The sequence below is a fragment of the Gallus gallus genome, chromosome 1 (assembly GCF_016699485.2).
Source record: "Gallus gallus isolate bGalGal1 chromosome 1, bGalGal1.mat.broiler.GRCg7b, whole genome shotgun sequence".
Classification (NCBI taxonomy): domain Eukaryota; kingdom Metazoa; phylum Chordata; class Aves; order Galliformes; family Phasianidae; genus Gallus; species Gallus gallus.
Window position 1 is genome coordinate 130928376 of NC_052532.1, and position 12214 is coordinate 130940589.

At 38.9% G+C, this 12214-nt stretch overlaps 1 protein-coding gene across 1 annotated transcript in view; it reads left to right on the forward strand.

The window, feature by feature from the left end:
- The window catches only part of OCA2 (OCA2 melanosomal transmembrane protein), a 204993-nt gene extending 196320 nt beyond the window's left edge, over positions 1-8673 (forward strand). Inside the window, exon 25 of the mRNA XM_040662061.2 lies at positions 6744-8673. Within this exon, the coding sequence (XP_040517995.1) occupies positions 6744-6816 (73 nt within the window). The 3' untranslated portion in view covers positions 6817-8673. The remainder of the gene's footprint in view (positions 1-6743) is intronic.
- Positions 8674-12214: the final 3541 nt, after the last annotated feature.

Consider the following 12214-nt stretch of genomic DNA (forward strand, 5'->3'; position numbering starts at 1 on the left):
CTGACTAAAGGACACCAGACTGAATCCTTAAGCAGTCATGTTGGCAGTAGACAATGACGAAGGTTCCTCTTGTATACCGACAATAGGAAGTCTCATCTGTATCATCTGTATTTATTATTTTTTAAGAAAACAAGCCAACAGCAAAAATCTTAGCTGTAGAAAGGGACAAGCATAGCAGTAAATGCTGATCAACTGTGCTTGAATTATCTCATTTATCAGATCTACTAAGATACCCTTGTTACCCAGTCACTAGTTCAATCAGCTGAAATCCACACTGCTTCAAATGCAGTGCAATTGCTCTGAAGCTCAAGAGAAAAGGGGATTAGTCTGTATGGCAACCTTGCTCACTTTGATGTGATTCATAAATGCATTTGAAACTGTGTTCAAAATATGTAAGTATCAGGCTACATCCCCAGAATCCTGTATTGACTGAGGTTGATCTGTGCATGGTGTATGGGTATTCCTACCACCTATCTTTGGTACTGAGTTTAAACGCAGAAGAGGGCTGAAGATAGAAGTCCAGACCTCCAAGTCTGCCCTTAGAACCTCAAATCTGTTTGAGGGAAAAATGCAATTGCCTAAGCTGAAGAGAATGTTTTTTGAAAACAAAGTATACCAGAAAGTGTTCAGTCTAAGTCTGTGTCTGAGGTATATGAGCAAGAGAGGGAATCATGTTTTGAACCCTTTGTTTGGAGGCTGACTTTATTGTTTGATTGCATAAGGGAAACCTTTCTACTATAAAACTTAAAAGGTACCATTAAAATGCTGCTTTGCTGTTGTTGAGTAGAATGCACAATTTCTTATCTCTCCTTCCAACTTGACCATCTCTTTGTCTTTGCTGCTATTAACTGAATTCCTGCCTTGCGGGTTTTTCATTTCTTTTATGAATATGCTGCACTGATACAAACACATTTAGATCTGTACTCCTGAGTCTATCCTCAGGAGGTTTTACTAGTGTAACTACATGGCATGAATAAAGCAATATGACTTTTTGTGTCCTTATTCTTTCCCTGTGGCTGTTCTGCCTCAGATACACTATCATTCAGTATCATTAGAATTCACCTACCTTTCTTCCTCTTATAGCTCTGTTTTGTTTCCCCTTTTAAGATGCATACATTAAACATTTCTGTCTTCCATTTTTTCCCCTTTGTTTAATCTGCTAGGCTTCTGTTTTTGCTTGACTTCACCTAGTTTCATTCTTTTCCTTTCTGTTGCTTTCTGGCAGTTAGTTTCTTCTTCCAAATAGTTACAGACATCTTGAGAGTGGAAATTGGACCTTTTTTTTGTCATTTACTCATTCTAATTTCCAATTTCTGTTACATCAGATATCTACCAAAGATTAATTTTATAAAATATATGTATATTTGATGTCTCTGTTTCCTTTTGGGAAAAGGAAGGAAAAGGATGCTACTACCTTTCCAAGACTTCTATCAGTCTGTCAGTTTATATATTTCTCTCCTAAAATATGGTTAAAGAAAATTTTGGTCACTAACCTGGGATGGTCTGTTCAACATTACATTGTATGCATGACATATTGCACGTATGGCAGAAAAATGAGGCTATTACAGCTCACTAGCCAGGGTGCCACATTTGGACTGTTGAGTGGTGGCAGGTGTGTTTATAGTACCATTGATCACAATCTTCTCAATCTCTATAAAAGTGGGTTTCTCACACTGTTATTTTCATATGACTACAGTCTTTCTACAAAGCGGGGCTTATAAAAAACAGAAAATGCTTGTGGCAAGGTATACGTGGCGTAAACAACACATGCAGAAATATCTTTTAAGCCAGAAATAACCCTAATGGTACACTATTATGCATGTCAATAGGACAAAATCAAAGACCTGTTGGCAAAAAACAACCTTGAGAATATTCTAACAGTTCAGCTGCAGCCCCAGAAGTGTTCTGTGACATTTGTAAGTCACAAATGCATTACTTAGATAATAATACTTACTCAGCATTATCTTCCTTTGAGCCCAAATACAGGTGCACTAAAACAATGACATATACAACGGCATATAAGTATTTTGTAACACTGTTGTGGCCAGTGCAATCACACTTTGGTTAAGTGTTTTACAGAGTTGAGTGAGCAGTGTGGCCAAAGGGATAATGAAAGGTTTGTGTAGCTGTAGGTATGAGAAAACATAAAGAAGAAACCAAATCAACAAATTTTAGGAAAATAGCATTAGTAGGAACAAGTTAATTAGTAAATTTGATTCTAAAAGCCCCTAAAAGGTGATTCTAAAAGTTATAGAATCATAGAATCATAGAATGACCTGGGTTGAAAAGGACCACAATGATCATCGAGTTTCAACCCCCCTGCTATGTGCAGGGTCGTCAACCACTAAACCAGGCTGCCCAGAGCCACATTCAACCTGGCCTTGAATGCCTCCAGGGTCCCCAGACCTATGAGTATTTGCTTTCCGTAACTATCAGTGCAGGCAGTTTTAAGAATAACAATGAAGCTGAGTGTCTGAGTGTTTGATATTCAGCTGACTGGTGACTTCTAATATTTCCAGCACAGGTTAATATGACTGTGGTCAAACACAGCCTGAAAGGCTTGTGTGGCACCAAAGACTTTGCAGTCCAGTAAAAATAAGTATGTGCAGCACTGGTGACCTCAGTTTGGTGGTTCTCATGTTCCCTTTGAAAACAGTTATGTGCAACTCCCAAGGACAGAGTACAACCCTTTTAAAACTTTCCACTTCCAATAAAATGCCTTTTCTTAAACACATAAATTGTGAAACTTAATTTTCTCTAACATTTCCCCTGTTAAATGTTGGCTAATTTAGTCCAAAGAGACATTGAGGGATTCACAGTATAAAATTAAAAAGGTAGAACATGTGTCAGCAATTCAGTATTTGTGTACAAATATTCAGAAGTTATGATGAAAATTAATTCCAGGATTAAACAAATCTACATATTCATCTTAGTCAGTTGTGTTCAAAATAGAAAACAAGAACAGTAGATGAGTAAAGTTAGTTTAACTAACAATGTATGAATATTCCGTGTTTGATTAATGGTTTTTAATAGTGCCGTTTTTCTACTGGAACACAATCACCTTGTCACCGTTCCTCTTATCTTTTACTTCATGGCAGTGGTTGGATTTCATGTGCTTCACTTGCTACAACTTAGATTTTAATTTTGTGTCTTATTCTCTCTTGACAGTATTTGTCTTTCTTTCTTGCCTCATTGGTTCCAGATAATTATTTATACCAATTTTACTTTCAGATTTTTGTAACCTTGACAGCTTTGCCTACAGGGATGTTTTTTTGTTTTGCCATACGGTTTCATAACTGCTTAGCTGTTCTGTTGGGATCAGATACCTTAGAAATTCTCCTTTACTGACACGGATAGGTAACTTGTGGTACTAGTCTATATTCTGAGGTGCTGTTCATCTGAAGTCTGCCTTATAGTTCAGAGTGGAGAAATTTTTATGGACTTTTTATAACCTTCCCAGTGATGCTCTGTGATGTAGCCCAGACTTGTTCAGACACTGTGACACCGATGTTATAACACCAAAGTTTTAGTTCAAATTCTTTATCAGGGAAGAAGACTTTGGATGTTTACTTATTAGTTACTCCTGGTACTATTTAAATGCTGCAACTACTACTGGAAGAGTTGTATCTCTGACCACTTCTGATGCTTTGGTGAAAGGCCTGGATGGCATTCAGGTCGATAATCATCTAAGCATACATTATAAAGATGGTATAGTTGCCCATATCCACACAGTGGATACTCTAAGGAAGTATAAGTCAGTCAAAATAAGCTCTCCAGGAATTTTCCAACCAAATGGGGAAATGCTTAAATGAGTTGCGGAGTTTACAGTGCCAAGAATCCTGAACTAAAGAATTTCATTAGGGGAAGAAAAAAAAAAAAGAGGAAGAAATATAGCTTTGTTTTGCTGTTTTGCTTTCTCTTCAAAGAAAGAGCAGTGGTGTATTTTTTCTTTTTTCTTTTTTTGTCCCAGGGATTTGTGAAGGTAGACTGACTGCTTCATGTAGTTTTGTACAACATGACTGAAACAACCCACTGTTCTGTAGCAAAAGAGGTGTAAAGAATAAAGAACAAGTGTTGAGTCTCTTCTATGAGACAAATGATTCAGAGTAAATGCGAAAATTTAATTATCTAAGATATTCCAAAGTGCCCTTTTTGTCTATATTTTTGACTTACTTCCCCCCCCCCCCCCATTAAGTATAGGTATATTTTTTATCTTTTTTTTTTTTTTTTTTTTTTTTTTTTTTTTGTAGTACTTCTTTAGAGAGAGAATGGAGTTTGGCAGACTGCAATTGCAGATGCTGGTAGCAAAAAGATATGTGGATGGTATCTGAGGCAGAGGTAGTCATCAAGCAAATTGAAACCTCCAGACATTCCAGTTCCTGAAGGAGGACAGAGAGCTCATACAGGCGAGACATTGCTGTTCCTTCATCCACCACTGTGCTGAGAGATTCAGTGGGAGAGTACTTTAGGCACACTGCTTTTTAAAAAATAGTAAATGCTTGTCTCCATTAAAAATAATGGAAGTTTTACTGCTGGATTTTAAAATGTTTAGATCTGTTTTCTTTTCATTTTCACTTTTTTTTTTTTTTTTTTTTCTGAGTATTTATCTTGTAAATCAATATTGCTACAGTATTTCCTAGGGCCGACAATCTGGTGGCCTTGAATTGGTCTTCTCCTCTGTGTAGGGTGGGCTCCCTCAGACAATTGCTGCCTCCTTTAGGGGTGAGATGCTATTGCACCTGACTGCTAGAGACATCTATGTGCCTCAGGGTATGCCACGTGTCCTCTGGGACCTTAGATGAGAGAAGAAATGGGGTTATACAAAGAAATCATGTCAAAACTTGTGTGTACATACATGTACGTATGTGCACATTTTCATACCCTTATATATACCTATATCCCAGGTAATTAGCAATAGGACAAGAGGTAATGGCCTCAAGTTGTGCCAGGGGAAGTTCAGGTTGGATATTAGGGAAAATTGCTTCTCTAAAAGAGTGGTGAGACAGTGGCACAGCTGCCCAGGGAGGTGGTGTAGTCACCATCCCTGGAGGTGTTCAAGAACCGTGTGGATGTGGCACTGAGGGATGTGGTCAGTGGGCATGGTGGGGATGGGCTGCTGGTTGGACTAGAGGATCTGAGAAGTCTTTTCCAACCTTAATGATTCTGGGATTCCATATCTGTGTACAATTGTATATCTGCATATAAAATAGCTTTTAAATCTTTTTCCATGCACAAACCTTCTCTACCTCCACATTACCCAAGACTAGTACTGGCTGTTACCAGTGCGCACTTTAGCTGCAGTTTCTGTGCCATGCAGAATTCACTGTCCTGATGTCAGTACGCTTATATCTGTAAGAATATAAAATGAAACGCACAGTATGTAATTACTGTTATTATTTTTCTTATTTGTATTCTCACATTCTTGCATTCTTCACAGAAATAAAAAAGCCTGCAACATATGTTTCTCAACCCCATTTACTCCCATTAGCACACAGACGTATTCTGTTCCAAATTGACTTTTAAAACAGACGTTGTATCAAATCCATTTAAAAAATAGTTTCTACCTACCCCAGGGAGATCTGGAATCCTTTAAAGCCTACAGCAATTTACATTCAGAAAAAAAAAAATGTTCCAGTCAAGTTTTATCAGCTCACGCTGTGCACAGTTTGGGATGTTCAGAGCAGATTGTAAAAACTAACAGCTTTGCAACTTGTAGCACTGTGAAGATAGGGCTGATACAGTGTTTAGGATAAAAGAGCAGCTTCTTTTTCTTAAATAAAAGGAACAAAATCAGTGTTTTGAACGTTGTATGTTCTCTGCTTGATTAGAGGTGTTAATTATTTCAGCATAATCACTGTCTGTGTTCACCAAGTGTGGTCCCCTCAGGACACTGTGCTACCTCTTATCTGCTGCCTTTGAATGGCACCACTCTGCTCAGTTGGAATTGTGCTTTTCAAAGCATGTCAGGTGGGGTTGATCTTTTTAGCTCTTGCTTTACAGCCATGTATCTGCCTGAGTGCTCTTTAGTTATTCATACGCTTTGTATAACTGGGCATCATGAGAGGAAAAGTCATTTTCCTTTTACATAGTTCAGTAGTACACTGAATCTTCTATTAGGCAAAGATTTAGGGAATAATTTTGGGATAAAAGCAGGAAAGTTTATGGGACCATCTGTAACCCCACCTATGAAGCTTTCCACTGCCTCTGTGGAATAATCCTAGGTCTGTCCTAGAGGGCTGCAGGTTTGGTATCTGAGTCCTTGAGCTTCTCATGAGTGCGGCTACGTTTTAACAACAGCAAATGGACATCTCATAAGGAGACACTCCTTGGTCTTTGTGCCAGAATGTGTTTCATAAGTCTAATAAAGAGAAGAAAGTGAAAAGAAGGGAGAAGGGGAAACCAGACTTGCGTCTGGAAAGCCTCAATTCCAGTTTGCACTTATCAATGACTTCAAGACATTTCTCTCATATTTTATTGCACCTAGCCATTGCTGACATTGCTGTTCTTGGGTATTCTCCTTGTTTTCTGTATTTCCTCATGCTAATTTGTTTTTTCCTGTGTAGGTTTCTTCAGAACATGATTGTCCTGAGAGAATTCTAAGTATTAGCAACAGAGCTGGGCCTTGACTGAATCCTACCGATATATTCTGTACATGAGAATTTTTGTTTGTTTGTTTTGTTTTGTTTTTGTTGTTGTTTTGTTTTGTTCTTTTTTTCAAATAAATATCTATTCTTCTTCAACAGCATCTCCCTTGAAGTTTTCATGGGTCGGAATCATTCTCCTTTGTCTTCCAGTATCCCTCACTACAAAGAATGAAAGTCAGAATCATTTCTATTTTGTTGTCCTGAATTCCTCTATTGCCAGATTACAGTTTTGAAAGGTAAAAGTGATTGGAAAATCCGAAGTGTTTTTTTTTTTTTTTCAACACTATGTGGCTGACCTCTCCTATTGGAGAACATCTGAGATTGCCTCGCCGTTTCTATGAGACTGACTTCAAGTCTCGCCAATGGCTTTTAAACAGTCTTCCTTCCTTCTATCCCCATCTGACTCTGGGATGTTCTTCCACAAAGAGAAGAGAAGCCAAGCACTATTGGAGACCTGGATCCTGGGATGTCTCTGACTCACCTGTCATGCCTGATAGTTGAACTTCAATAATTTCTTTCTTATAGTATCTTTTCTTAGTTACAGCATATTTTGACTGTCGATTTACCTAGGGGAATAATGACAACATGGGTTACCCTGAATAATCACTGCATTATATTTATGCTCCTCCATCTCTTCCCAGTGATTAAATAAAGACTATTCCTTAATATTATGCTCTTCAAAGATCTGGGAAAGAAAAAAACAATAGCAATCATCATCATCATCAACAACTTTTTTTCTTCTAGCGAGTAGGTTGAGTCCTTATTGTAATTGCTAAGTAATGGTTGATAATTTGCTGAACCGGGTTTCACTCCAAGGCCATAGCAAGAAATACATGAAAAGTAACTAGAATGATTAGTTGCTTAGTTTTTCAGCTGCTTTTAGATCTGAGCAGATTATGATCCTGATATTTCCAAGTTGCTGAAAAACTGTGGAGACAAGCTCATGCTGCAGATCACAGCTTTTGAAATGACAAGTGATATTTCTCAGACTTCTGGAAGATGGCAGATGAAACAACAAATCTTGTCACACTAGCAGGCAGTTAAAAGTAGAGCCAAACTCAGTAAAAATTTTGAAACTGTTATAAAATTTCTGTATTTGTTAAAGTATTGTCCCAATGACAAGGAGAACATTAAGATCTGAAACATACACTTTCTGATATTCTACCAGGTTATCATTCCTGCAATCCACCACAGTGTTATAGCTGCAAGCCCAAAATTTTGAAATTGGTATTTTGAAACTGGATTTTTGCAGCTGCTGTTCAGCTCCATGGAGAAACAGGATGGCTTCTCATACCTTATGTTTCGAGGAAGGACATTCTGTCAGTGAGTTTTGTCTGCTTTCACCTTATTGCCTCATTGACTCAGTGAAATGGACTAGAAGGCAACAAAATAGCACCATGTTTGATTCCTTTCAGTATGTCCATATCTCTCTTGTGCTGGGAAGAACTTCCATGCAAATTTTATTTTTCTAGCTTCTGAATAGAGAATTGTGAATAATTACTGAGTTTATCTAGTGATAATTTAAGCTTTTGGAGTAAGCTTCTGCTAATACAGACCTCTCTCACCTACCACCTTGAAAACTACCATCTTTTCCTTTTTTTCTATTCCCTTTTCTCGTTGATGAAACCTCCTTGGACAGCTGGAATTAAACCATTAATTGCTGCTGGGTTGAACCTGGAAAAATCCTTCCTTCAGCCACTTCTGGCAGACACTGTATGATAGTAGAGAAATATTATTTATTCTTCAGTGCTACAGCGATCTGAGCTAAAATAAAGGCAGGGAAGACTCACAGAACTTGAGCTGAAAAAGACCTGAGAAATCATGTTGGCTACACTGGGACTGTTAAAACTTGTGAGCAGGAGACCCTCATGATGCCAACAATCATCTGGCTGTAGAAAAAGCAGGGAGAAGAATGATGCACTAAAGCTGCAGCCCCAGTATGTACCATGGAGGTTCTGGATATGTTTTCAATGAAGACTTATTGTATCTGTTTACTGGTATTATATTTATTTTTTGCAGGTGAAATGTAGCTGCTTTGTTTGAAGTTAATCACTCAACAAATTTACTGGATAGTTCAAAGCACAATTAGAAATAAAGTTTTAATTTCCATTTTTCAGTTAGTTTAATTTTTGTCCTTTAGTAAGTAAGTAAGGATTTTTGATTTTGATTTTTGCATCTCTATGCAGTCATACACAAATAGTAGGAAAAAACCAAATACACTGGATCTGAGAGCCTGGGAGAGGTGAGGCTGTGGCACCTCTGTGTTCCAGGTCCAACCACTAGTGGGACTGAAAATGCATTCCCAGTAGGTTCCTAGAGTAGATTTATATACCACATGTGTACATAAGTGCATGTATGCATGTATGCATGTATACATGGCTGGCCACATATATCACAGACAGACAGCATTCATATGAGCACAAACAACATCAGTGGCCTTGTCATGTTTCTACTGCTGCTCAAGCAGGATGGAGTTCCACCAGTGGGTATATATATATATACACGTGAACAACACGGATCCCTCCAACAGCTGGGTTCAAACATTCACTCTGATCAGTAGCTATCCCTGGATCCCAGTTTTCTCAATTGCTGGCTCCTGGACATAGCAATCTTTCAAGCTACAGAACCCCTCCATTTGCTGGTACACACACACACACAGTCTTACCCCTAAAGACCTTTGACCTTATGGAACCTCTGGCTACTAGCTGGATCTTGCCTGGTCTCTGCTGTAAAAATTCCCTCTGATCCAGCCCTTAGAGATACAGATGGCTTCTAGGCCATCTCACCTACTCACTGGCTAGTTGAACTTGATCCTCAGTAGACGTGCTCATTCTTTACTTACACTTGCTCTGGCTGCTAAACTCAGACTCATATAGGAAAGCAATACTGACGAAAAAGAGTACCAACCAGCCAACTATCTAATTGACCAGATACTTCTGTCTCTTTTTTCTGACTTTTTTCACACTTACTCCTTCCCGTGGTGTCTAACTGCATCTCTTTCTCTGCTTTTGTTTCCGTTCCTAATAAAACCTATAAAATATAGAATCATAGAATGGCTTGGTTTGGAAGGCATCTCAAGGATCAAGTTCCAGCTTCCTGGTCACAGGCAGGGCTGCCAGCCACAAGATCCAGTACTAGATCAGATTGCTCAGGGCCCCATCCAACTTGGTCTTGAACTCCTCCTTGGAAGGGACATCTGCAACCTCTCTGAGCAACCTAATCCAGCACCTCACCACTCTCTCGGTAAAATACTTCCCCTTGACATGTAATCTAAATCTCCCTTCCTTTAGCTTAAAACCATTTCCTCTTGTCCTATCACTATCTACCCATGTAAAAAGTTGATTTCTCTCCTGTTTATAAAGTCCCTTTAGATGTTGGAAGGCTGCAATGAGGAATTGGAAAGCTCCTTGCAGCCTTCTCATCTCCAGGCTGAACAAGCCCAGCTTCCTCATGCTATCTCAATAGGGCAGGTACTCCAGCCCTTGGATCATCTTCACAGGCCTCCTCTGGACTCTCTCTAACAACTCCATGTCAAACTTGTGTTGGGGGCTGCAGACTCAGATGTAGTACTCCAGATGGAGCCTCATGAGGGCAGAGTAGAGAGGGACCATCACCTCCCTGTCTCTGATGGTCACCTCTTTTTTGATGGAACCCAGGATACCATTGACTTTCCAGGCTGCAAGTGCACACTGCTGAGTCATGTTCAGTTTTTCATCAACCAGGATCCCTAAGACCTTCTCTGCAGAGCTACTGTCAAGGAGTTCTTCTCTCATATTGTTTACTATGTGGGATTACTCTAACCCACGTGCACTTTGCTTTGTTGAACCTTATTAGGTTCACAACAGCCCACCTTTAGAGTTTATCAAGGTCCCTCTGGGTGACATAACTTTCTTCTGCTTATCAACTGCACAGCTCAGCTTGGTGTCATCAGCAATCTTGCTGAGGGTGCACTCAGTCCCATCATCCATGTTAAAGAGTACTGATCCGTCACTGGTAAAGATATTAAAAGCAGACCCCTCAGGGACACCACTTGTTACTGGTCTCCACCTGGACATAGAGCCATTGACACCACACTCTGGCTGCAACGTTCCAATTAATTTCCAGCCCATCAAATATTCCAGTCTTCAAATCCATACCTCTTCACTTTAGAGAAAAAGATGTGGCGAAGTACCGTGTCAAAGGCCTTGGCATTCTTCCTAAACATCTCATAATAAGTTCTGGGCAAACCCCAGATGCCATTCTCCTGCATTCTGTAAGGTGTTCCCTATACAGAGAGCCCCTCAGTCCTAAAGATTCTTGACTCGTTAGGTTCATTCATCTTTGACACAGTGGGTTTCATGCTGGGATCATGGGGCTGAGGCTGTCTTGGGTCAGCCTTAAGAAGGGCCCAGATGAGCTGTCTCTTCCTTTAATTAAGTCTTCAGTTTGTATTTACTTTTGTGTCACTGTGCTGTTATAATATAACCTAACAATAAATGTGTTCTTACTACTGTACCAGCTTTAACTTAAAACTCCTCTTCTCTGCAATTTTGACCTTGAAAGTGTAGTTTTTCTCTTCAGGCAATCTAGGGAGCCAACATTTGCAGCAGTGTAACTTTAACTATAAACCTTCTAGAAGTCAGCTTTACAATAACAAAGTTTAGTAAGTGTTTTCTGGTTCATGCTTTGATCTCAGTATACCAGGAGAAATATTCCTTCTGCAGTGTCCTACGGGTTCATAATGATGATATCAATGTGATTCTGCAAATGAAATATAAGACTAAAGTTTTCTATTTCAGTCAGAGCCTATCAGCTCCACTGGACTGCACAGGTGTAACAAAGTCCTTGTAAATTCAAAGGTAAGCTGCACAAAGCAAAACGTTCTCCATGTGAATTCCTTCCTCTGACCCTGTAAGCAATGTTGCTATCTTTCCTGTGATTTGGTGTTTGTTTCAAAGCCCCAGAATCTTGGTTTTCATTTTTTTTTTTTTAATTTTCAACATTGCAGATAGAAACTTGAAAATGACAAACCTGTGACAACTTGAAGATGAATAAAATGAATAAAAATAAAGATTAAAAAAAAATGTTATTCCTTTCATATATCTTATTCATTGTTTTTCCACAGCATACTGCATGAAATCTGCATAGCCACAAGAGTATTGTAGAGAGGCAATGTAACACATTCTAATGTGAATTATTATTAAAAATTGCAGTAGACTCTAAGGACAAGCAATTCTAAAGCTATGAAAACAACCTTACACTGAGATGTAAAAATAACAATTTATTTCATCTGGAAGTAAAGTGAGAGTGCTGAGGAAGGAAAAAAGTAGCTGTTCTCATAATTCATTTAAGACCATGTATGCCTAAGCCCTAAACCTCTCACACTTCCAAGCTGGCATTTTGTACTTACAGTTCTCGATGGAACTACATAAACAGTATCTGTGCCCAACATACAGAAATAACATCTGAAGGCAGATCACAGAGCAGTAAAATAAGAGCACTTTCAAAGCTCAGCAAACCCCTAGCATCTTCTTACACTGAAACTGTTGTTTCTGTTTCTGCAAACATGCAGGAATATACTTCTTTTTCAC